This window comes from Arvicanthis niloticus, chromosome 20 (genome assembly GCF_011762505.2).
Source record: "Arvicanthis niloticus isolate mArvNil1 chromosome 20, mArvNil1.pat.X, whole genome shotgun sequence".
In the NCBI taxonomy this organism is placed as follows: domain Eukaryota; kingdom Metazoa; phylum Chordata; class Mammalia; order Rodentia; family Muridae; genus Arvicanthis; species Arvicanthis niloticus.
In genome coordinates this window covers 45,207,232-45,233,103 of record NC_047677.1, presented here as the reverse complement: position 1 = coordinate 45,233,103, position 25,872 = coordinate 45,207,232, and the positions used below count along the sequence as shown (strand labels likewise).

Sequence of the window (25,872 nt, the reverse complement as noted above, 5' to 3'; positions counted from 1 at the left end):
CAGCCCTGCTACCACAGCCTGATATCCACTCCCACCCCAGGTATCGATCTCCTACATCATTCATTTGCCAGGCCTTGGCGGCTGTGATTAGCTCCCTCCACCTCCCTACGGACACCCCCCCCCCCCGCCCATCCCTTCATGTTCCAGCAAAGCAGAGCTAATACAGGGCTCTAAATGAGGCTTTGCCACCCAGCCTCAGCAGCTCAGAGCTAGACCTGGCCAATTGCATGTAGGCTCCTCAGATAGTCCCAGCCTGCCCCTTAAGGGTACTTTTCTGACTCACACAATCCCTTCCAATCTAGCTTCCAGACCCCAGAACCTCACCCATGTATACTTGGAAGCCCAGCCTGCGGAGTAGGAAGAAACATCTGCCTGCGTGGGGGGAGGTGGGGGGTGGAGGGGGGGCAACCAGAAGGAGCTGAATAAAATGACCTCGTGGGGAGCCCTCTGGCAGGCTTGGGGGTGCTGCCAAAGGCAGCACAGGCAAAATATTCTGGATTTGTGGACACAAAACAATCTTTACCTCAGGCAGTGTCTCCAACAAAGGATGGAACCAGAAAGGGGACAAAGTAGGCAGGAACCTTCCTGGGGAGTTAGGAAAGCCTAACCCTGCTGCTGACTCAAGGGGCAGCCTGCTTCCAGAGCCTGCTTCTCCAGGGAAGAGCTTATCCAGCCTCTTTCAAGGCAGGGGTGTGGAACTCAGAGAGAGAAAAGTCCCAAGTGTCCCCACCCACCTCAATACTAGAAACCCCACACCGGGAAATTTCAGTTCCCGAAACTCCTCTCCCCTCCCGCCCCCCCATCCCCCAGAGGTGGGGAGAACCTGCCTTGGTGATGATTCTGTAAGCGATGTTGCTCCTGTCAAATTATTCAACATCTGTCTTCATGTTCCCACAAAAATTAGCATAGGATAGTAGTTTCTGATGACACCTTGGGTGAAATATTTTGACTTCCCCCAGTAAGTTGCAAACAACCTGTCTTAAGGATAATGTCACTTCCCACTCCTGCATATTAAATAATCCAGGGGTTTGGTGTGTGTGTGTGTGTGTGTGTGTGTGTGTGTGTGTGTGTGTGTGTGTAGGGCTGAGGCGGGCCCCAGAGTCAGACTTCCAGGCAGGGGCCAATGAGCAGGATTCAGCTCAGTACAAACACACACACACACACACACACACACACACACACACACACACACACACTGGCCCGGCAGAAGGTAGATTATAGGATCCACCCTGAAAACAACAAACTAGGCTAGAGACTAAGAAGTGGGGAAGGAGCAGGCCTCGCTCCAAATGGACCATCTGGCCCCACACCCGGCCACTATAGCATCTGCGGCCCCAAAGAAAAGCACAGCCACCTGGCCAGCCTGTGAGGGCTTCCCCAATCCTGCTGCTGCTGACCAGCTTTAGAGCAGTAGCGTGGTGGATCTGGCAGGATGCAGAGCTTAGGGCTCTGAGCAGCTGTCTCCCACTAGGATGGGCTGACCCTCACCCTCTTTCCTTCCCTGGTCTCAGTCTCCTTATGAGACTATCCCCATCATCAGTAGCCCAGGCCTGGGACAGAACGGCCGCGGTAGCAGCTAGAGTCTATCCCCAGCACACACTAACATACTACCACTCCCTCCTCTGAGCTAGTGAACCCCAGCACTTCAGACTCTTCCCTCTCTTCCCGCTGCAAGCCTAGGGCCTCATGCTCTCTGAATAGCAACCTTCAACTAAAGCCCTCTCTCTGTCTTAGTGAAAGCCAAGCTCTGGAGACACCTGAAAGTCTCACAAAGCATTGTCAACCTGCCCCAACTATAGCTCATCACCTACTCAAACGATCTCATTGGCGTTCCTACACCGTGGCGGGTACCAGACTGGGGCTGGATGCTGCGGTGGATGGTCAAGGTGGGCATCTCCATCCCTGCGTATCTCCACACTCCCGCGCATTTGCTTCATCTGCTTTGGGGTTCACAGAAATGGGTGGGGTAGAACAACACATCCTGGCTCCTCACCCTACTCCTTAGTTCCAACCCTGCTGAGGTGTCACTAAGCGCCTGTAACCTCACAAGGGACACAGTCCCGTCCCCCCCCCCCCAGCTCCCGTTTCTCTTGATTCTCGCTCACCTCCAAAAAAGATGTCCCACTCGGAAATCCCCTCTGCAACTCAGCCTTCCCTGGAGCCAAGCTCTCTAAGTGCTGGCGCAAAGAATGTTTCTGAAGAAAGAGGGGCAGACCCAGTGTTTCTACCCTTCTTTGATTTGTAACAAGAGCAGCTGGGACCCCGGCATATGAGAGATGGGACAGAGAAACTTGAAAATGAGGGTCTACAGAGACCATGGTTCTTGTCCCCTAACCTCTGTCCTCCTTGTTGGGGTTCCTAAGTAGACCCAGAGAGGCCTCCTTAAATGTACATTGGGCCGCCCCAGATGAAGATGGAGGAACCCAAGCCAGAGAGCATATGGTGTCATCAGACCAGCCCAAGGACACAGGAGGAAGGTGCTGGTGATAGACCGGCATCTCGGGAGGGTGTGTGAGCAAGTTACAATAACCACTTGGGGTACTCCCTTGAAGGTGGCAGTGACTGAGCTGCATCTTTAGTGATACTGGAGAACGGGAACTCTGAGGCCTCTGGTGTCTTTCTCTGTCCAGTTTCATAGTCCCCCACCCCCACCCCATACATAAAGCCGTCTCTGGCAGCATCCCTCCTGCCTGGCTTTTCTGGCCTATGCCAGGGGCCAGGCAGTAAGAGACACACAAACTAATTAAGAAGCAGAGTTTGGCTGGATGCCTGAGCTGGCCTCACCAGGGAATTAAGCCCAAGCCAGCTAGCTGTTAGAGCCCAGGGGTGTACGCTTTCCAGATATTCCTTCTCCAGGACGTTCCTTTCTCTTACCCAGCACAGTCAGAGACCCAGAACCTGAAACTAGTAGCCAGGGGATATGGCTTCTGTCACCCACACAGTCCAGGTCCAACTCCCTCTACTCTCAAAGAGAATAATTAGATTCTTAGCCCCAGAGAAAGCGGGAGAATCCTGCCCGCCCCAGCCGCACATCATTAGAAAGTAACTACAAAGCCCACCCTGCGGTGAGCAGAAGGCAAGCAAAGTCAGGGCCATGGGCTCTGGGGACTGACTGACTTTCTGTGCTGTGCACGTCGGGAGGATGACCCTGGGTAGTATTGAACCGAGGAGTCTTCAGTGGGGAAACCCGCGGCATGGAGTGTAGAAAAGGTGACTAGAATACTCCATGGCTCGACCGAGCTTGTCTTGGGCATCCAAGAGCAGAGCTGGGTGGCGGGAGGCAGAGTTTAGATACGTAGCCGGATGGGTGCGAGCCGCGTTTGCTGAGGACTGTGGCTGAATGTGTCTGTGTGTGCAAGCAGGCAGAGGAAGCTGGGGCTGGGTTTCTGTGGTTTGGTGGGAGCCAGGGACAGGAAGAGCTGGCTCAGGAGAGGTCTGAAAAGGGCTGCCGACAACAGTAAGCGCCTGCATTAGGGGATGCCCAGCATCGGCTCAGACTGCTAAGAAGCCAGAAGAGGCGATCGAGCCGCGGCCACTGCCGGGAAGGCGAGCCAGCCTCAGGGCCGCGGTGCTGAAGAGCTTCTCGCCCGCCATCCGCACACAACTCCGGATCGCGCATCGCCCGCTTCCACTCGGAAAGCTGAGCCGAGGGAGGAAAAGGATTCAGTAGGAACCAGCTAACTACTCGAGCCCAGAGCTTGGGCTCTTCCCGGGTCTCCTGAGCCCACTGTATTATCCTCCCAAGACTTCTAGATCTCTCCAGCCCCTGGAAAGATTTCGGAAAGCCGAGACCTCACCCCGGCATCCCCAGCCTCACGCCAATACCCTAGGACCGGTTCTTGGGTTCGGGAGCAGCCTGCTCGGTCTCCCGGCGCCCAGGCGAGGGCAGAGACGCGGCCATCCTTTCTAGAGTGCAAGACCAGGGCTCCACCGAGCCCCGGCTGCGCGCACTTTGAGCAAGATCTTGTAAAGTTTCCGCGCGGCTCCGCCAGGGTGGAGCGGGACGCTGGCTCTTACCGTAGACTCCTTGTCCCCGACAGTGGAAGGGGATCAGCGCCAGAAGTAGAAGGCAGGTCACCTCCATCTTCACGGCTAGTGCTTCATCCCCGCGAGGCGGCGCAGCCTGAGAGGCGGCGGGGGGCGCATCCGCCGGGGCACCGCGGTGCCCTCTGTGTTCCCTCCTTTTCCCTGAGACGCGACGGAGAGGGCGGCGACCGAGACTAGGAGTCTGAGCAAGCCGCGCGACTCGGCTCCGTCCTCTTCCCACAGGGCGGCTGCCCGGGTGGAGACGCAGGGGGCGCTGGCCCGGACCTTGATGCCTCTGCGCACCGGGCGCAGCAGCCAGCTCCCTGGCCCAGAAAGCTCGGCCACCGAGCAGTCCTAGGTCCCCAGGGCTGTCCGCCGAGGGTGCTGAGCGCGGGGGGACCACTCTGCTGCGGCGGCCGCTCTCTGATCCAACAGGCCACCGATGCCTGACAAACTTGTCGTTTCCCCGCCCAGGGGACGCCCCTCCGCGGAGCCAGGCCGGGAGGCCGGGGCTCTGCTTCGGTTAATCCGCTGGCTCCAGTCCTGCAGTAGGTATGGAGGGCACCGCAGCCCGACCCAAGGGAGCCGAGCTGGGCGCCCTTCCCGGAGGCGAGGGCGCCCGGGTCCCCGTCCTCTGGAGCGCCGGAGCAGCAAGGACTGGGTTCGGCCGCGGGGCGAGCGCTCCGGGTCCCCGAGTCCGCGAAGTTAGCCGAGCCGCCGCCGAGGAATCCGGGGGAGGCGATCGCGTCCCGGCGCCCCCGCGGGAATCCGGAGAACGATTCCAAAGCAAGAGGGACAGCAGCCAGCAAGGGAAAGAGGAAAGTTTGAGTCCTTTGAAAATAATTCGCGCTCTTGCGGAGGCCGGAGCTCAGGAGCCGCTGGCCGCCTCCTCTCTCCCTACTCCTCTCCCGCCGTCTGGCCGCCGCCGTGGCATTCCCGGGCTCCGCGATCTCGGGAGAGCGGGGCTGCGCCGCGCCCCAAGTTGGGCGTCCCCGCCCCCCTCCCGGCGGCCTGGGCCCGAGGGGGCCCCAGCGGGCGGGGCCGGGCCAGGCTCCCGGGCACGGCGGCCACTCCGGCTCCGGGGCCGCGGGAGCGCTCCGCTCGCTCGGCAACTTGGGCTTCGCTGTGCTGCTTTCTGGTCCCTCCGAGCTTTTCATTCCGCTCTTCCTCCACCTCCCCACCACCACCACCCCGCCTCCCGCTCTCCCTCCTCCCTCTCTCCCTCCTCCCATCTCCGTGATCGGTCTCTCGCTCTCCCACCCTTTGTCGCTCGCTCTCCTGTTTGATTCCCCTCCAGTTAAAAAAAAAAAAAAAGGAGCCAATTAAAGGCAGCCCAGCTCGCCCGGCCCAGCCTCTGTCCAATTTCCTTGCTTCCCCCAGGACCAATTAGAGAAAACAAAACAGGGCTGGGGGAAGCAGTCTCTCTCTCTCTCTCTCTCTCTCTCTCTCTCTCTCTCTCTCTCTCTCTCTCTCTCTCTCTCTCTCTCTCTCTCTCTCTCTCTCCCTCCGCCCCCCCCATCTCTCTCTCCCTATCTCCGCCTCCCCCACCAGCCCCCTGGCAGAAAAATGTCAGAAAGCAGCAATGGATCCATCTATCCCGAGGACAGTAGCGGGAACGTGGGTTCGGCGCGGGCTCTGCATCCGCGCACTCGCACGCGCTCTCCGCCCGCCCTTGCACAGCCTAGGCTGGCAAAGCCCGGGCCGGGTGCAAACGCTCGCAGCGCGCTCGCCCGGCAGGCACCGGCAGCTGGTTGCGGGGACCCAAGCCTGCAGGGCACTGGACACTTATGAATGTTTTGCACTTTGGAGAAGGCGATACTGGAGCCTAGGATCGGAGGGAGAGGCCGAGGCGTCTTCTTCTCCTAGACCAGAGCTGGCGCGAGAGGCGGTTGCCTGCTGTTGCTCTGCAGGGATGTTGGCTCGGCTTGGGAATCCCGCCACCTCCACCACCACCCGCCCCTGGCAGAGCCCCAGCCCCTTTCCAAGCTGCCTCGGCCGCTCCCCGGGTCGGGCGCCCGGCCACTGTCAGAGCCTCTGAGGAGGAGGACGCGCTTGTAGCTCATGTCCTAGCTCCGGCCCACAGGTTGCCAACAGGTTTGCCAGCAAGACCCCAGTGCCAGAGCTCCACAGGGACACCCAGTGTCCCCTTCAGCCCGCTTCTCTCAAACCCTGCCTACCCGTGAGATCTCAGGCGTGGCCAAATGCCCTAGAGGTGCACGCGCTTCCCGCAGCCAAGCCGGGAAGCCTGAGTCTCCCCCACTCCGAGACTCCGTCACCTTAACCCGGCCCTCCCAGAAGCCGTGACCAAGACGTAGTTCCTTCCAGACGCCCTTGGGGAGGGGCGTGGGCTAGGGAGAGAGGCGCGCGACCTCCCTGGGGCCCCAATCGCATCCTCCCTCCAACCCCCGGTCCTGCTAATCTCACCTGCTCCACCTGTCGCCGTTATTTATCTCGGCGTGAGCGCAGGGATTGTACTAAAGAGAGACCCGTGGGAGAGCGGACAGCCAGCCGCAGCAGCTAACAAGCTCCGGGGTTGGAGCCTGTTCAAGATCCGCTGCGATGGTGGGTCTGTGACTTCAGGCGTCTGCCCAAACTCAAAAGACCTATTTCGTTCACCCAAAGCCTTGATTCTCTTGCGTGTAAATTAACGCATAAATTAAAAAATATTAATACTAAACCCCTCCTTCTCCAAACTCACTCCCAGCGGGATGCTCCTCCTCTGGCCCTCCTGGGCAGACATAACCTGTTAAGGAGGCACAAGGACTTGCCTGGTAGGTGGGGAGGGGCGCCATCAGCCTGACCCTTCTCAGTTTCCTTATGGTTCATCCAGGCTACACACACTTGTTTCTGGCTTCTTTGTTTCTTTCCTCCTATTACTGGGGGGTGGAAGTCCAAGGCTCAGTTAAGGGTGCCCAAGCTCAACTCAGCAGATGCCAACTGGAGATTTATTGAATGAATGAATGAATGAATGAATGATGTCCATCGTGGGCCAGATCCCCCAGTCCAAGGCTACCTTCCACCGGCTCTACTCCCAGCCTCCCATTAACCCGAAGGGAAACGCATGATCCATTCTATAGACATCCGATGTCTTTCCACCCACCTCTCCCACTCAGTCTGAAAGGAAAGTGGTATCAAATGAGGGGGTGATTGGTGAGTAGCTTGGTTTATTGTCTGTTGCCATTATTGGGAAGCTTCCAGAATCCCCCCAGGAAGCTCCCAGGGAGTCATGCTTGATGACTCAAGCTCTCACTGGCTTTGCCTATTCTGGGAAACTGTTGTCTTCTCTTCCCAAGTCCAAACAGCATCGAATTGCTCTTCTCTGGCCTAGCAGAGAGGATGGGTATATTGTCTGAACACATACTGGCCTGGAAAAGAAAGAGGCCTTGCCTGTGGTGGAGGAGGGTTAGGGAGGAGGGGAGCAGAAGTCCAGAGCCTGGCAGGCTGGGATTGAACATTTGCTGTGCTAATCCACTTGTGAATTCTCGTTGTGTGTAGTGTAAACACCTCGACAGCCTGTTCATGTGTGCCTGTCAACTCAGTCATTTCCTCCCCCAGTGTTCCAGGCCTGCTGCCTGGGACAGAGCCTCAGAATTGACAGCGGCAGCCAGCCTTAGGAAAAACAGAGGACCACCAGGCTTGTGGTCCAGCTCCAAGCTGTCTGAGCCTCACTTTCAACCCAGATAGCAAGCAGGTGGGATTTCTACTTAACAGGGGCTGAGGGAACTGGGTGAACCCTCTACAGGGGCAGAGGGTTTGTGTCGGGCATTGTCAGGCATCTTAGGGACTTCTTCGAGTTCACAGAGATGCTGCAGGGTCAGGTGAAGCCAGGCAGAACAGATTTGCTCCTTCCTCCTAGGCTACCCAAGCTGCAGGTATGTAAGCCCAGAGGTTCTTATTGTGAAACTAGCATCTCCTAGTTTCTACACGCACTAGCAAAGTGCTCTGGACCACACATGAGTCTGTTAAGAGTCTGGAGGCATGAGAGAGCTGGACCCCCAAGACTTGAAGGAACCACCCTGAAGGGAACCATGAGGACTCATAGGGTTTGGGATCAGACTGCAGCAGGCTACCTGGGGGCCACCATCACTTCCTCAAAAGAAAGCCCTCCTTCCTTTGCCTCAGAGAAGGCAGGCTCAGCACTTGGGGCCCAGGAAGTACCCAGAACTAGTTAACTCTGGTCTCAGATGTCTAAGATGAGCCAGGGAAGCAGGCTCCCAGGGCAGGGTCCAGTATGGGCAGTTAGCTGTGGTCTCTAATGACATCACGGTTCCTAGAATGCTCTCCATCCCTTTCAGCTGCCTGCTGTCCTCTTCTGAGTCAGAGCCTGGAGGGGCAGCAAGGTAGAGTGTGGAGAGACTCAGCCTGGCCCCGATGGTGCCGTCGCCTTGCGAAGTAGATTGCGTCTGAAAATCATACGGTGGCAGGTATTGATCGAATCGCACAGCAGGCTGAGTTCTGGTCAAGGGGAGGAGGCTGGCTGGGAGGGGATTCGGAACGGTGAGAGTTATGACCCCACTGAAAGACCAGTTTATTAATTCGAGCTCTAACAAATAGCCAGTTAATGGCTCCAGCTGCTAATTAGTAAGCAGTTAACTTGTGTTATAAATTGTACAGCTCAAGACTAAGGATAATGTAATCTTTCCATGACACCCTGGATGGGGGGGGGGTTGCCTATGGAATTTTGTCACCAGAGCTGTATCTCACCCCTGCACCCCCTACCCCCGCCACACCCAGTTAGGCCCTGCTGACAGAATGCAGGCTTTATAGGAGCACAGTCTTCTGTATGTGCACCATTCATTGAGCACCCTAGGTGCCGTGGACTCTGCACAAACAAAATCTCTTCCAGAGGTGGTGGGATGGCTCATCAGGCAGAGGTGCTTGCTACCAAGCCTGAAGCTACCAAGTGCTCGTGTAAAAATAAATTACTTTTTTAAGACAAAATACCGTCTTTATGGAGGTGTGAAGAGACACACAATAGGACCGAGCAAATAGAGAAGCTATCTGGTGTTTAGATAGTAAGGAAAACGTTGAACCTAGGGAGAGGCTGGACTTCCTGCTAGAAAGCAGGAAGGCTGGACTACCAGAAAAAGGATGTAGGCTGCCACTAACACTGGAGCCATGATACTAAAGAGTAGAGGGACTGAGCCACATGAATATCTGGGAAGTGAACGCCTCAGCGCTGAGGCAGCATGTGCAAAGGTCCTGTGGCGGTGAGGGAGCAAGTGGGAGTGGCTGAGATCAAAGAGAGTTCTGGTTTGAATGAAAATGTCCCTGGTGGACTCATATATTTGAATACTTGGTCCCCAGTGGGTGGCACTGTTTGGGAAGGCTTAGGAGGTACCACCTTACTGGAGGGAGTGTGTCAGTGTGTCAGTGAAGCTTTGGGATTCAAAGCTTCAGCCACTTTCCGTTCTGGCCACCATTGCCAAGCCTGCTGCTTGCTGCCCTGTCGCTTGGCCATGATGGACTCTTACCCCACTGGACCCATGTGCCCAGATCAGCTCATTCCTCTGTATGTTGCTTTTGGTCATGATGTTTTGCATGGTGTCAGCAATAGAGCTATAACCAGTGCAAGCCAAAGAGCAAGCCCTTTGTAGCCTGGGATTGATGGTTTTGCTCATGTGACAATGAGAACTGAATAGCTTTGAGCTGAGCAGGGAAGGGAAGGGGCTGTTTCTCCAGCACCTGGCACAGTTCCTGGCACTTAGTGGGTGTTCAACAAACACCACTTGACCTGATGAGTGGCAGTGGGCGGGGCTTGGCTGGGATCCCAGGATCCAAACCTCAGCTTGGAAGACTGGTTGATTTGGAATCTCTGGTAACTATCAGCCCTCACCATAGGTTCCTGTACTGGTTGGGTTTTATCATCCTGGCACAAACTTAGATATATCTGGAAAGAGGGAATTTTTAAAAAATGTTATTATTGATTTTATGTATATGAGTACACTGTCACTGTCTTCAGACACACCAGAAGAGAGCATCAGATCCCATTACAGATGGTCATGAGCCACCATGTGGTTGCTGGGAATTGAACTCAGGACCTCTGGAAGAGCAGTCAGTGCTCTTAACCACTGAGCCATCTCTCCAACCCAAGAGGGGATCTTAATTGAGAAAATGCCCTATCAGATTGGCCTGTAGGCAAGTCTGTAAGGCATTTTTTTTTTCTTGATTAATGATTGGTGTGGGAGGGGACAGCTCACTGTGGCCTAAGAAAGCAGGCTGAACAAACCACGGAGTATAAGCCAGGAAACAGAACTCCTCCATGACCTGTGCTCCAGTTCCTGCCTCCAGGTTCCTGCCTTGAGTTCCTGCCCAACTTCCTTCAGTGATGGACTATGATAATGGACATGTCAGATGAAATAAACCCTTTCCTCCCCAAGTTGCTTTTGGTCATGGTGTTTTTCTCTCAGCACTAAAAACACTAAGACAGTGCCCTCACATTTGAACTTTCTAGTGAATTCCACAGAGACCACACTATTCTTTTTTTCCTTATCTTGTTCTTGTGAGGTAAGATAAGTGACCTGTCCATTTTACGGATGTGAATAATGAGGCCATAAGCTATTCCCTGATGGAGTTGCCACTGTGCCATGGTTGCTCCCTGCTTCACTGTGCAACCTTCCTGTCTCTGGGCTCCAGAATAGTCTGCTAGATAGCAATGTTGATTGCTGGGCCACCTCCTGAAATTCCTCACATCATCAGACTCCAAGGTCTGTGAGCTGTGACCAAGGCCTGACAGGTATAAAACACCATTTCCCATCAGAGAGTTACCTGCACTGTCCCAGCCTCCCTCTGCTCACACTCTTGCTGAAAAGGGGAGGTTTTGTTTAGCCTTTCTGTGAGCCGATGGTTCAGCAGATTAGAAGTAATTATGTTTTAACACCAACTTTTAAAAAGAGATGGTCTCGTTCTCTGAGCAGGCATAAGGGACAGCAGAATACAAGACCCTGTGTCTCTACTGAATGGGTTAGGGAAGACAACGGGCTGGATAATTAACAATTTATTTGGTCTGGGCTGGAGAGGTGGCTCAGTGGTTAAGAGCCATCTCTCTAACTGACTGCTCTTCCAAAGGTCTTGAGTTCAATTCCCAGCAACCACAGGGTGACTCACAACCATCTGTAACAGACATACATAAGACAAATAAATCTTTAACAATTTATTTGGTCAAGTTTCATATGTACATCACTCTGGACATCCCGTTATGTAGAAGGCACCAAGCAAGTGAAGACCTGGCCAGTTACCAGAAAGTCCCAGTCTAAGGGAAATAAAGCCTTGTCCTCAGGGAGCCCCATCTGAGGAGACACAGATTGTCCACAGGGAAGTTAGTCTGAGGGAAGAGGCCCATCTCCAGCCTAAGAGGGGAGACTATTTCCCACCCTGGTGTAGAAACAGATGCAAATACAGATTTAGGGATGGACAGTAACATAAAGAGGAAAGTCCTGGATGGGTAAATGACTCTGTGCTCTTAATGAAAGGCTGTTTCTTGCCACTTCTGCCTGGCTGGCTGCAGCCTCTCAGTTTTACCACCCCAGGGAAGCAGCCTGGTATATTATTTGGGTACTCTCTTCTCAATGCAAATGTCTTCTCTCAGGGCTCCTGGGGACTGGGCCTGCTTGATGCTGAGCCTCTGACACTGGCAGCTGGTAACACGCACAGGGAGAAGAATCTGCTCTCTTTGCAGCACCAGAGTCCATTCAGGCAAAAAGCCTGCCCCCACCCACTCCAAAAGCCTCCCAGGGAAGCCATCCCAGCCCATAGGACTGCCTGGCATCTGCAGATCAGCTACTTTCTGGAACCCCCAGCTGCCACTTGGTCTTGGATATCATCCATGTCCCAGGCCTAGAACAGGCATCAGTGTCTTGAGCTGAAGTATAAAGATGCTTCCATGTGTCCTGGTCATGTGGGGCTGCTCACAGCATCCAGAACAGGGCTGAATACACAGCAGTCACCTGTATACTCGTGAGCCAAGCCGACCGCGGTGACCAACAAAAATCGGCTTTGGACGAGGCCTGAATCAGCCAGTTGAAATTTGGATTAAGGGCAAATGCAAATACCCGGCTTTTAAGAAGATACATCTGAGTCGTGGGCAGCCTGGTGAAGCCGATTCTTGGAGAAAAGAATCAACCAGATGAGGGGCAGGTGTCTGTAGGAAGTCCTGAGATAAGCAGGTTGCAGAGACAGTAGGAGGGTACCCATTGCTTCCTGCTTCTGGGATGTGGCTGGGCAAGGGGTCAGGCCAGGCGGCTCTTCCTGCAAGAGCAGGCTAAGAGGCCCTGTCCTCTGGCTTCTGGGGCCCCAGTGGAAGTATCCTGTTCCGCTGAGCTAGCTTTTCTCAGCCTCCCAGCAGCCTCTGCCAGAAGCAGGATCAAATGTTCTCTAGCTTAAAGAGATGGCCCAGGAAGGGGACTGGTGAGGCTGAGGTCACAGCCTGGGGGCTCAAGGACAGGCCCTGAGTTTCCCTTGCCTCTTTCTGTTTAACCTTCCACCTAATTGTCTTCTTTCTGTCCCCAATCACCCCTCCCTTGGAGGCTGAACCCCAGGCTCTCGCTCATACTAAGCTATGCCCAGGCTCTTCTTACAAGGTGGTCCAGGCTAGCCTTGAACTATCTCTGTAGCCCAGGCAGACTATGACTCATTTGTGATCTGAGTATGGGGTTTGGGGACATGGAAATTTGCAGCAGATATGGAGGAGCAGCTCGTTTGCTTGTTTGGACATACAGCTGAAGAGACAGAGAGAGAGAGAGAGAGAGAGAGAGAGAGAGAGAGAGAGAGAGAGAGAGAGAGAGAGAGAGAGAGAGAGAATGGCATTTCCTGCAGGGGGCGCCATTCACACAGATTCCACAGAACCAGAGCCGTCCCTGGCCCCCACTGAGCATTGAAAGTATGGAGCCACTCCCTCTGCTCCGGTTTGACCCCAGGCCAGCGTCACCTAGCCAGGGCCTCATCTCCCCCTTCTCTCTACAACACAATTCAACATGGGCCTGTGCCCCTCCTCCCTCAGGTCCCCCTGGGCTGTCTCCTGATTCTACAGGATGTGCCGGGACTGCTGAGTGTCCAGGGAGGATTGGAGATGCTGGGGTGCCCTGCCACAGGCCAAGCAGTTCAGAAAGCTCAGAGCCCAGGGGACCTACTGTTCTTTTAATTAACTAGTCTCATTGTTTGGCTCTGGTTCTTAGGAGGATCCCCCAGTGCCTACCAGAGGGGATATGGAACATTAAGATTCAGGCATGGCTGCAGGGATGGAAGGGAGCAACGCTCAGCCCTTTGAAGATAATCCAGCCTGTTTATTGCATCCTCTTTCTATACCACTACTCAAGGGCTTTCTGGGGGCACGGGTGGGTTAAAATGCCTCAGCCCAGACTAAGAACTACTTGCCTTCATAGACCCCCTCCATCACCTCCTTGGAAGCTGCCGGTACTGAAGAATAGAGAGGCTTAGCCACAGCCTTAATACCACACAGCTAGTTACTATGTAGCAACACCGGTAGCCAAGCCAGAAACTATTGAATGCCTTTTGTTTCATTGAGGTTTTTTTTTTGGGGGGGGGAGGGAATGTATTTATTTTTATGTTTTGAGTGTGAGTGTTCTTCCTGCCTGTGTGTAAATGTACTACATGCACATCTGGGGCCGGATAAAGCCAAACGAAGACATTTGATTCCCTGGAGCTGGAGTTACAGAAGGTTGGGAACCACTGGAAACTGAACCCGGGTCTTCTGGAAGAGCAGCCGGGGCTCTTACTGCTGAGCCATCTCTTTTGCCCCCAATCTTTAAAAAGGGAAGAAAGGGAGAAGGGGGAGGGGAGTGGGGAGTAGGAGAGGGAGAGGAGGGGGAAAGAATAGGATGGGGAGGAGGGGGGAACAGGAAGAGGAGGAAAATAAAGAGGAGAAGGAGGAGGAGGAAGAGGAGGAGGAAGAGGAGGAGGAAGAGGAGGAGAAGCTCTCAAAGCCACATAGGAAGTTGAATGCCAAAGCTCTGCTGGTTGTTCCTCCTCCACCGCCATGGCTGGATGACACCGTGACAGCTATTGAGGACATTTCTATATGATTCTCCTCAAGAATGCTGTGAGATACAGACAATGAAACTGAGGCCCAGAAACTGTGAGGTCGCTCCTTTAGGTTCACCATACTGTTTGCTGGCACAGTTGGCGCCTGTCCTTTTTCTCTCTGTGCTTCATGGCCCTGTAAATTAAGACGTGAGGTAGACGGGCAAGGGACTGTGTGTGTGCAAATTTCTCATCTGTTTACTGTGTGGAGCTATGGGATCCTCTGTCCTCTATAGATAGAATGTAAATTATATAAATAATATTAATACAGCCTCAATTATTAAAGAGCTGGGACAGAATAAAGATGAGAAGGTTGGGTAATTCTATTTTAATGACTATCGTGGGTGATAAGAATTTGGGGTGATTTGCATCTCTGACTTTATATATTACAGTTTCTCCCCAATTTCCTACAAGCAGCCTGTGTTATTTTTACAGTCAGAAATAAAGAAATGTTATTTTTCAAGTACATTTTAAAAAACAAACATTATATTTCTCTGCTATCTCCCTACTGGCCTTCTTGCCCCGCCTCCTGCCCTCCCCCTCCCCTTCCCCTCCCACTTGGCCAGAGCAGGCCTTTCAACCCAGACCCTTCTGCCTAGAGGCCCCAAGGGCCTCCTGTACTGGAGTGGGCTTGAATTTACACTGCCACATCCTCCTGCAATAAATGTCATCCTGCTTTATTTTTCCAAGTCAAATAAATTCGGATCCCAAGTCTCCAATTGCCGCAGTGCTGAGAAACCAGCCTTCGTTATGTCTGATTCTTCAGGGTCCAGGAAAAGAGACCTTGTGTTGCCATGCTGCTGACTCTTGTCATGGTGACTCCCAGAGGTTGAGTCAGGCTGCACTGCCCTGGACACACTCTGAGAGACATCCACCAGAGCACCCCCATAACCTCAAGTAGCCTGCAGGCCTCTGTACACGTCCCCACGGAACACCGCAGATAGGCTGAGGCGAGCCTTCACTCCTCAGATCAACATGCCCACCTTCCTCTCCATGCCCCATCAAAAGACCCTCAGTCACTCCTACCCTACCTGTGGGTCATTTGGTTGCTCAGACAATAACATCTAAGCTCTGGTTATTCTAGCTGAGGAAGAAAAGCACTGGCTCCAACATGGGCCCTGGGAGAATGGCTCATCCCTAAAGGAGACTTCGTGGGCCTCTGCGGGCTAGGCCAAACCAGCACAAGCCAGACTTTAGGGCATAGAATGCCCTAGCTCAGGATAGTGATGGGAAGGAACCCAGGGGAAGGATGGGGGCAGAGAGACCAGAAGAGGTATCCCCAAAGTAGGCCTATCTCTTGTATGACTGGATCCAATCTCAATTACACTGTTCTTTATAATTTATTATATATATTTTTATTTTGTGTGTGCACGTGTCTTACTTAGGGTTTTACTGCTATGAACAGACACCATGACCAAGGCAACTCTTATAAGGACAACATTTAATTGGGGCTGGCTTACAGGTTCAGAGGTTCAGTTCATTATCATCAAGGTGGGAGCATGGCAGCATCCAGGCAGGCACGGTGCAGGAGGAGCTAAGAGTTCTACATCTTCATCTGAAGGCGGCTAGCAGTATACTGGCTTCCAGGCGGCTAGGATGAAGGTCTTAAAGCTCATGCCCAACAAGGCCACACCCACCCCAACAAGGCCACACCCACCCCAACAAGGCCACACCTTCTAATAGTGCCACTCCCTGAGCCAAGCACATACAAACTGTCACAGCATGCTCACACACTTGTACCTTTAGGTACACATGGCACAAAACGTGGACGTGTAGGCTGAAGAGAACCTTCAGGAGTCAGTTCTCTCTTTCCACCCTGTAATCATGGGGATCAAACTCAATTCGTCAGGCTTAGCGGCATGCTCCTCCACCCACTGAGCTTTCCTGCCAGCCCAAGCCACACCACTTTCATCAGGAAAATGTTCCTCAGTGATGGCGCCTACCCTTTGACTCACAGGACCTAGGGCCCAGCTCTGCCACCAGTCTGGGAGGCGTCTTGCAGTTCCCTAGTGATGTGCCTCAGTTCCGAACAGTAGCAACTTTATTACTGTTTCCTAGAGTCCCCAACAGCAGCAACTTTATAACTGTCTTCTAGAGCCACCAAATAACTGTTTTCTCTCAAACCTTCATCTGGGTCTGCTTCTAGAAGAATCTAGAAATTGCTATATACCATGAAACCAAAATTAAAATAAAGTAAGGGAAGGCAGGTGGCAGTGGAGTGAAGGTGATGTCACATTAGGCAAGGTCGCCAGGGAAAGAGGAAGTGGCATTCAATCAAGTCAAGTGAGAGTGCGGCAGGGCTGAGTACTGAGGCACAGGCAGGTGCAAAGGTCCTGAGGTAGCTGCTCTAATAGCCATGGACTATTGGACCCCAACCCATTCAGGCTCTGTGTGACCTGCGGTGCTCCAAAAGACAAGAGTTATGGGAATATGTAAATTCCCTTTTACACTCCCAGGAGAACCCCTCTGCCTCCTGGCCCCATCGGCTCTGTGTTTGCAGAGTCTCTGGCCTGGAGCAGAGCTCTGTTTTTTTCTAATAACTCACTAACACTGCTTTTGTCACGGCTGAGGAAACAAAAGGCCCAACAAGAAGCCTGCAGTCAACAGCATCCGGGTTATTTATGAGAGAATGCTAAGCAGTGGCCAGAGCTGGGGAAGTTTGTGGTGGGGCAGGCTGGGGTTGGGGCATCCCTTGGTAGTCAGGATCCTGATTCCTGAGGCTTCTCTCCCCTTTCTCTGCCTCTTGACAAAGGCAACCCAACCTGCAACAGCCTCTTGACTCAGCACCCAGCCAGCCAGCTCTTTCTTCATTCATTCATTCATTCATTCATTCATTCATTCATTCATGTGTTTTCTCATTCATATATTCATTCATGTTTGCTTATTCATCAAAAAGGTATTGACTGAAGGCCTACTATGCACCAGATACTATCTGACACCAGTTTTTACAGCTTAAGGAGATATGCTCACACTTGTGTCTGCAAACCAGAATATCCCATATTCCATTCCCAGACTGGTGGGCTTCTTGGCATAGCCCTACCCCCAGGTTATCAAGGGGGCCCTTCCCCCAGAAAGCCTGTTATCAAACTTATCACAACATTACTGCATGGATCCTGGGCACTAGCCCCACCAGAAAAACTGTCTTAGGGTTGCTATTCCTACACAAAATATCAGGACCAAGAAGCAAGTTGAGGAGGAAAGGGTTTACTGTCCACATGGTTGTTCATCACCAAAGGAAATCAGGACAGGAACTCACACGGGGCAGGAACGTGGAGGCAGGAGCTGATGCAGAAGCCATGGAGGGGTGCTGTTTGCTGGCTTGCTCTCCCTAGCTTGCTCAACTTGCTTTCTTGTAGAACCCAGGACCATCAGTCCAGGGATGGCACCACCCACAATGGGCTGGGCCCTCCCACCTTGATCACTAATTGAGAAAATGCCTTACAGCTGGATCTCATGGAGGCATTTCCTCCTTTCTCTGTGATAACTTCAACTTGACACATAAAACCAGCCAGGACAGGAACCCAGTCTAAATCAGGATCATATTTCTCCTATCTTTGACCCATCCAGAGCCCCAACAGATTTCTACCAGACACGTCCAATCCCGTGGCCTGTGGGATAGCTGCAAATGTGACCCAACATGAAATTATAAACGTATTGAAATTAGTGGTGTTTATGTGTGCATGTGTGTGTGTGCACACACACGCGTGCAAGTACATATGTAAAATCATTGAATAATGGTTCTCAAGTGTAAACTCTTCGGATCACTACATGACCACAGCATGTCAAACGTCAATGCCTGTGAGTGTCTGCAATTAGAAGTACACCAAGAATGGGGAATTGAACTGGAGTCTGATAGTCCTCCCTGGTCTAGGTGCTCCTCCCCGTGCCTTGTGCAATTAGGCAGTGCTGCATACAACAGGTGTTACGGGAACACAAAATCCACAGGCCAGGGGTTCAGGACCCTCCCGGAAGGGATGTAAGCAGTCAATAAGCCCAGGCGGGAAGGTCTTTGGCAAACACGTAGAAGTGAACTCCCCATGCTTTCTTCACACACAACACGTGCTCACCCAGCAGCGTCAAAGTGCACGGCTCTCCAGTCATGGCTGCAATGGGAAGGTGTCTTTTGGAAGATGACATTGATATGACAAGAGGGGGAACTCTCAGAGGATCGTTTCTTGAGCTAGGGCACTGAGACACCATCATGCCTCTCCCTTCCTCCCTCCTTTCCCCAGTTCCTCACCCATCACTTGTCCTCAAAGTTCTGACCTATGACGGGGAAGAGCTGTCATATGCAGAAGGGGTAGCCAAGAAGCCACCATACAGACACTCTGAATGCCACCAGGGTGCACCTTGGACAACAACGGCCCTTTCCACTAACTCGTGTTTGCTCTGTGGACCCCTGGTTGGCAACAGACAAGTGTGTGCATGCTTGGCTTACAGCCAGCACATCAACACCCAACCAAACTGAACAGCGGCAAGCGGTCCAGTTATCCCCACTGCTTGGAAGAAGGAGGTCAGCTGAAGAGTCACTCACTGGAGAGTCTTGTTTCTCAGAGACGACATCTTACCCATCACCACTCTGGGATGTTCTTTGGAGCATGGGACCGAACGCGCGTGCACGTGCATGCGTATATGCTTGCACTCAGGTGTGCTCCCTTCCCACGCAACACTCTTGAGCAAACCATCAGGCATGCTCCAGGATAAGCATGGAGGAGGTCACAGTCCATCGGTCGACGGTCCCCTCCTAGGTCTGATGAATCAGCCCACGCCTGCTCCCCTTTGGCCCAGGCTCACTGACCTTACCCCACTTATCTGCTAAGCCATGGAGCTGCCTGCGAAGTCCCAGACAGCTTCCCATGCTCTTTCCCAGTCTGTCACCAGCCAGCCACCTGCAGGGGTGGAAACAACAGGAATGTGGCAGTGCACTGTTTGTAGACAATCACACACTCCTTACAACCCTCAAAGTAGTCAGACATCCTGTCAGTTACTCACGGGAACCCTCCACGGACAGAGATTGGGGTGTCCAGTCTAACAACGAAGAAACAGGCTCTAAGGGACTTGCCCAGGTAGGGTGGGGGTGGGGTGGGAGCAGAACCCAACTGAGGTGTTCTGCTCTGATCACCCACACCACAGGGATTTGCCTGCAACCCCACCCACCCCACCCCCACCCCGCCTCTCTGCCCCACCCCCACAGCTTGCCAGTGTTGTCTCTCTAAGTCTTTATTCTAGCCTTTAAAAGGGACCATGCTGGGGGCCAGGCAACTTAACTGGTTGGCAGAGCATCTGCCAGAGCTCTTGTTTCTATCCCCAGTGCTGAATAAACTGGGTATGGTGGTACACACCAGGAGGAAGATCAGAAGTTGGAGGTCACTTTTTTTTTTTTTTTTTTTTTCTTTTCTGTATATTGAGTTGGAGGCCAGCCTGGGATGCAAGAGCCTCTGTCGCAAGAGAAATAACAAACAAACATGAACCATTTCTATCCTTACACCTTAGTGACATTCAGTCTCCTTCTGATATCCAAGGTTTCTCAAACTTGGGCCAGGACCTTGATCCTTCCAGAATGACGGATGCACAGGATCCTGAGTAGGAGACAGAAGATGGTGACTCTGTATTTTAAAGAATCTTCAGGGATGAGCAGTTTATGTAGCTGAAATCTGGGCTCCAGAGAGGCCCTAGACACAGTTTAGCCAAAGAAGAATTTCTCTTGACCTCTGCCTTAATCTCTTTTCTGTTTCCCCACTCCACCCTCTGGTCACCCTCTACACTGTTAGCTGCAGGTGGCAGGGTCTGGGGCCAGGACCATGCCCCGAGTCAGACAGTAGCCGCCCTGTGGCCCGAGTGACCCCGGCCAGCTTCATGAACACACTGTGCCCCAGTTTCCTGGCCTGTGGAACAGGACTAACGATAGTCAAATTAATAGCAAATTCTCTTAGCCTGCTTGCTTTGTGAGAGGCACGATTCCCAGCCCACTGTGTGTATTAATTCATTTAATCTTCCTGCATCCCTGGGAGGTTGCCCTCTTCCGCTGCATGCCTTCGTAATTGTCTGCCATCATTAGCTATATCTCCAGCCCAGCTCCCCAGGGCTGCCACCTCTCTGCTTAGAACACAGCCCCGTTCTTCCTCCTGTGTCTCTCATCTCGGTGTAGGCTCAGGAGTACCCCCATCTTGCAGGCAGACTCAGGGGACCTCACCCTGAATGCTTCCTTCCCTCTTAGTATGCAGGGTCCAGGCTTCTATCTTCTCTGCCTCTCTCTCTCTCATCTTGGTTACCCCTCTGTCTGCTTCCTATTCCCATCAACAGGACTTCAATCCCAGCCTGGCTCATTTCTCACCTGGATTACATAAAGACCTCCCAAAAGCTTCTTCCTTCCAGCCCCCACACCCTGCAAACCTGCAAGAGATTTCCAAATTGTAAATCCACCGAAAATCCTTTCATGGCTCTACAGCCTTCAGGATCAAGTTGGTCTCTGTAGGCTCAGCATGCAGAGAGCTTAGTGCTTCCGCAATCGAGAGGGGGAGGAGGTCTGGGCCCTACCTTCCTGCCCTCCCTTTCATGGCCCCACACTGTCACGGGCCACTTCAGCCAGTAACCTAGTGCCACCAGTCCTCTGTGAACACACTTTCCACTGTCCGGAGTGCCCCGCCCATTTGCCTCTGGCCAACCAGTTCCATAGTGCACAGGATTACGGTATTCGGGGTTACAGTGTTCGGGGGTTACAGTGTTCGGGGGTTACAGTGTTCGGGTTATGTCCTTTCTGGTTGACAAGTCACTTGGAAACAGATGGTTAAGAGCAGGTTCACGGTAGTCAGCTGCTAGCTGTGTATCTCAGTCACATTACTTGACCTCTCGGAGTCTCAAGTTCCTTGTCTCCAACAACCAGGTCTATGACAGTAGTTGCCACAGGAAATGGTCGTGAGAACCAAACTACTGAGGGGTTGGGGGTGGGGAATGGTGCTCCCTGTAGTGTCTGTCTTGTCCAGTCCACGTGGTCACTAAATGTCAGCCAATGGTTTTCTCTTTTTTTACTCTTTTGGATTTATTTTTCTTTTAAGAAATTTATTCGCCGGACGGTGGTGGTGCACGCCTTTAATCCCAGCACTTGGGAGGCAGAGGCAGGTGGATTTCTGAGTTCGAGGCCAGCCTGGTCTACAGAGTGAGTTCCAGGACAGCCAGGGCTACACAGAGAAACCCTGTCTCGAAAAACAAAAAAACAAAAAACAAAAAACAAATCCCATCTCCAGCTTCAGAGGCTGGAGTCTCAGGTGGGCCACCATGCCCACGTGATGTTTGCATGGGTTCCACGGTTCCAAATTCTGGTCCTCATGCCCGTGGGGACTGCTGGGAGGTCTCTCCAGCCCCTATCAGTTTGTTCTGCTTTGCCTTGAAACCGTCTCTCGTGCAAGCCAGGCTGGCCCCCAACTCTCTGCATAACCAAGAAAGATCATGAACTCCTGATCTTCTTGCCTCCACTTCCCAAGTGCTGAGAGGACAGGCGTGGGCCACCGTGCCCAGCTGTGCCAGCTGTTATTATCTGAGAATAAGAATCTATCTCATGCATCTTTGTCTCGCTGCTGCCTATAATCGAGTCAGCCACGGGGTAAGTACCCAGCGTGCAGTTCTTCAAACAAAGGAACCTGGAGCCAGTTGCATTTGATCAGGCTTTGTAAGCTGCAAGCAAGCCATAGAGATCACTGCTGCCCACGCCCCACCCGCACCCCCCAGCTTTCAGCAGAAGAGGAACTCACAGGGAGATGGCGAAGGAAGTCAGTAAAATGCTTGCCACACAAACACAAGGACCTGAGTTTGAATCCCCAGCAACCATATAAAAATCCAGGAATGGCAACTTGAGCCTGTATTCCCAATTCTGTTGAGGCACAGATAGAAAGACGACTGGGACTCACGGGCCAGCCAATCTTACCAGTCTAGCCAAGCTTGGCTGAGTGAAACTGCTTCTCAAGACAAGACAGAAAAGCTATACTTGAGGAAGATACCAGACATTGACTTCTGGCTTCCACATACACCTACGTGCACACACCCACATGAACATGTATTTTACACCCACATACATACCACGATCCGCTAACAAACACAGACACAATAGAGAAATTCACAAAGGAGATGAGGTGACTCATGGAATCTCTGGGGAAATCAGAGGATAAAACCCAGAACCTTATCAGGTAGGAGCTGTGTCTAAATAAGAACTAGGCCAGCCAGCCTTCTACACCTGTCACTAGACAGATTTCAACGGCACTAGGTCCCACTCACGGGGGCTAGTCCCTGACATTTGCAGGACCAATGGAATCTCACATGCTAGAAATCCCCAGCTAATGGTTCTAGAGCTGCCAGTCTATTAAATAAAATAGATTGAAATCTGTTCTAATGACCGTGCTTGGATAGCAAGTTTAGGACAGAACTTAGCAGCACAAGATAAACATGGTCTTCACAGAGAATCTTCTGGAACTCTAATCTCATTGTGGATTTATTGTCAATGTTTTACTGAATAGGCTTGGCTGTTGGGGTTTTAATGAACTGCCTCTCACAGGCTATGTATCCTGGCCCTGGTCCCCTGCTGGGGTGCTATTTGGAGAGGTATTGGGACCATAACCAGGTGTGGGGTACACACCTTTCATTTGAGCACTCAGGAGACAGAGGTAGGTGGAGCAGTGAGTTCAAGACCAGTCTTGTCTACAGAGGGAGTTCCAGGACAGCCAGGGCTACACAGTAAGTGTGATGGTTTGTATATGTTTGGTCCAGGGTGTGGCACTATTAGAAGGTGTGACCCTGTTGGAGTAGGTGCGTTATTGTGGGTGTGGGCTTTAAGACCCTCATCCTAGCTGCCTGGAAGCCAGTCTTCTCCTAGATGAAGATGTAGAACCCTCAGCTCCTCCTGTACCATGCCTGTCTGGATGCTGCCATGTTCCTGCCTTGATGATAATGGACTGAACCTCTGAACCTGTAAGCCAGTCCCAATTAAATGTTGTCCTCTATAAGAATTGACTTGGCCGGGCGGTGGTGGCGCACGCCTTTAATCCCAGCACTTGGGAGGCAGAGACAGGTGGATTTCTGAGTTCGAGGCCAGCCTGGTCTACAGAGTGAGTTCCAGGATAGCCAGGACTACACAGAGAAACCCTGTCTCGAAAAACCAAAAAAAAAAAAAAAAAAAAAAAAAGAATTGACTTGGTCATGATGTCTGTACACAGCAGTAAAACCCTAACTAAGACAGCAAGCCCCTATCTAAAATCAATCAATCAATCAATCAATCAATAAAAGGAATGGGATTCTTTACTCCGGGCTTTTGTTCCTAGAAGGGCAGAATTTATATTTAAATTTTTATTTATTTACTTATATTTTATGTGTCTGAGTGGTTTGTCTGCATGTGTTTGTGCATTGGTAGCATGAAGTGCTCACAGGGCCCAGAAGAGAGCCTCAGATACCCTGGAACTGGAGTTACAGAGTTGTGAGCTGCCTGCTATGAGTGCGGGGAAACAAAACTTCCGGTCCTCTGTAAGAGCAGCCAGTGTTCTTAACCGTGGCCCGTGGCCCGTCTCTCCAGCCTCTGTTTCTTTCTTCCTAACAGCCACTCTTGCCTTGACTCTCAAGGGAGACTTTGGGCTTGACCTTCTGAGTGATGTTGGAGCTGTTAATATTTGGGGGCCTCCTGGAGATGAGAGATAAGCTAAGTCTATTTTGCATGCTGAAGCACATAGGAGCCTTGGCCGCGCTAGGGCTTGAATATACAACACCCCACGGGCTCATGGGTTGGAACCTTGTTTCTCAGCTGGTGGCACTGTTCTGGAAGGTGCTGGAAAGTTTAGGAGGCAGGGCCTCCGTGTAGGAAGTAGGTCACTGGGGACGCTCTCCCTGAGGACTCTATCTTGTCTCTTGGCTTCCTGCCTATCATGAGGTAAGCAGCCTTGCTTTGCCATATGGTCCCCTCTGTGGTGTTTAGCTTCATCATAGGGTCAGAAACAATGGAATAAGCTGAGCAGGAGCTGAAACCGTGAGCCAACATAGGCCTTTCCTCCTTTTTATGAGTAGGATGGCTCCCCTTGGGAGTGTCACAGTGGCTGGCCCAGGAACAAGGTCTATTTCCATCCTGAAAGAGGGTGTGTAACCATCTGGACAGGGAACTTGGTGTCCAAGCAGACAAATATAGCATGTAAGGGTTCCATATAAAGGAAGAGTGTCTTTTTTTTTTTCTTTTTTTCTTTTTTCTTTTTTTTTTTTTTTTTTTTTTTTTTTTTTTTTTGGTTTTTCAAAACAGGGTTTCTCTGTGTAGCCCTGGCTGTCCTGGAACTCACTCTGTAGACCAGGCTGGCCTCGAACTCAGAAATCTGCCTGTCTCTGCCTCCCAAGTGCTGGGATTAAAGGGGTGCACCACCACTGCCCGGCAAGAGTGTCTTAAAGCTCTATGCAGAGGGGTTCAAGAGATAGATCAGATGTTACGACCCAGGGCTGCTCTTCCAGAGGATCTTGGTTCAGTTCCCAGCACCCACATGGCAGCTCACAACTGTCTGTAACTCCAGTTCCAGGACATTTGATGCCCTCTTCCGGCCTCTGAGGACACCAGGCATATACTTGGTACATAAATATATGTGCAGACAAGACATTTATATTCATACATAAAACAAAAATAAATATTTTTAGAAGTCTAAGCCAGAGGTGAGTCAGAGTAGCTCATACCTGTAACTTCAACATTGGAGGAGCAGAGACAGGAAGACCACAAGTTTGAGGTTAGCCTGGGCTACACAGTGAGACCAAAGAATGACAAATGGCCATGACAGTGCCTTCTTTTTCTTTTGTTTTTGTTTTTTAAAACAGAGTCTCGCCGGGCAGTGGTGGCACATGGCTTTAATCCCAACACTTGGGAGGCAGAGGCAGGCAGATTTCTGAGTTCGAGGCTAGCCTGGTCTACAGAGTGAGTTCCAGGACAGCCAGGACTACTCAGAGAAACCCTGTTTTGAAAAACCAAAAACCAAAACAAAACAAAAACAAAACAAAAAAACAAAACAAAACGAACAAACAAACAAAACCCCAGAGTCTCACTACATAGCTCTGGCTGTAGACCAAGCTGGCCTTGAACTCACAAAGTTCTGCCTGCCTTTGCCTCCTGAGTGCTGGGATTAAAGTCATGCACCACTATGCCTGGCTTCTTTTTCTTAAAGATGTACTTATTGATATTGATTTCGTGTGTGTGTGTGTGTGTGTGTGTGTGTGTGTGTGTGCATGCCTGAGTGTATGGATGTGTACCACATGCCTGTAGTACTCCAGGGAAGCCAGATTAAGGAACTGGGTTCCTTGGAACTGGAATGAGCTGCCATGTGAGAAGTGGTAATTGAACCCAGGTCCTCTAAGAGAGCAGCAAGTGCTTCTAAGCACTGAGCGACCTCTCCAGCTCCTATAATCTTAAGCTTTCCCATCATGACCATCACCATCAATGCCTGCTTCTACTGGACAACACAATCTTCCTTCCAGTGAAAAATTCCTTCCCTGACTAAGGGAACCATCTAAATTCCTGCCCTGGGATAATAAAAGAAGCTCAGACTCTTAATGCATCACGATCCTACCTTTCTTTCTATCACCTATGTAGTAGGCTCTAAATATCGCCATTTAAAAATCCCCATATGAGTACAATGAGCAGCAAGGACCGGAAAGCAAAGGAAACTTCATTAAAATAGATAAATATGGTTAAGAAAGCCAGGAGTGCGACGCAGTGGCATGATAGTCTTCATTTCCGCAGCGGACTGCAGGTTGGTAATTGGCATTTATTTGTTATTTCATCCTCTGCCCCATTTATCTTTATAA

The 25,872-nt window shown here is 51.8% G+C and overlaps 1 protein-coding gene and 1 long non-coding RNA gene across 3 annotated transcripts in view; both read right to left on the bottom strand.

Annotated features, from left to right (window-relative positions):
• The window catches only part of Mdga1 (MAM domain containing glycosylphosphatidylinositol anchor 1), a 62,581-nt gene extending 57,661 nt beyond the window's left edge, over positions 1–4,920 (bottom strand). The window contains exon 1 of one of the 2 annotated variants that reach the window (XM_076917146.1): positions 4,018–4,920. In XM_076917146.1, coding sequence (XP_076773261.1) covers positions 4,018–4,084 — 67 coding nt within the window. In that variant the 5' untranslated portion in view covers positions 4,085–4,920. The remainder of the gene's footprint in view (positions 1–4,017) is intronic. The other variant, XM_034524870.2, reaches the window with a different exon arrangement.
• A 10,706-nt stretch (positions 4,921–15,626) lies between these two features.
• Positions 15,627–20,597, bottom strand: LOC143435252 (uncharacterized). Its single transcript, XR_013105388.1, has 3 exons — positions 20,458–20,597; positions 19,551–19,643; positions 15,627–18,953 (listed from the first exon to the last, which is right to left on the bottom strand). It is a non-coding gene; the product is annotated as an uncharacterized LOC143435252 (long non-coding RNA).
• Positions 20,598–25,872: the final 5,275 nt, after the last annotated feature.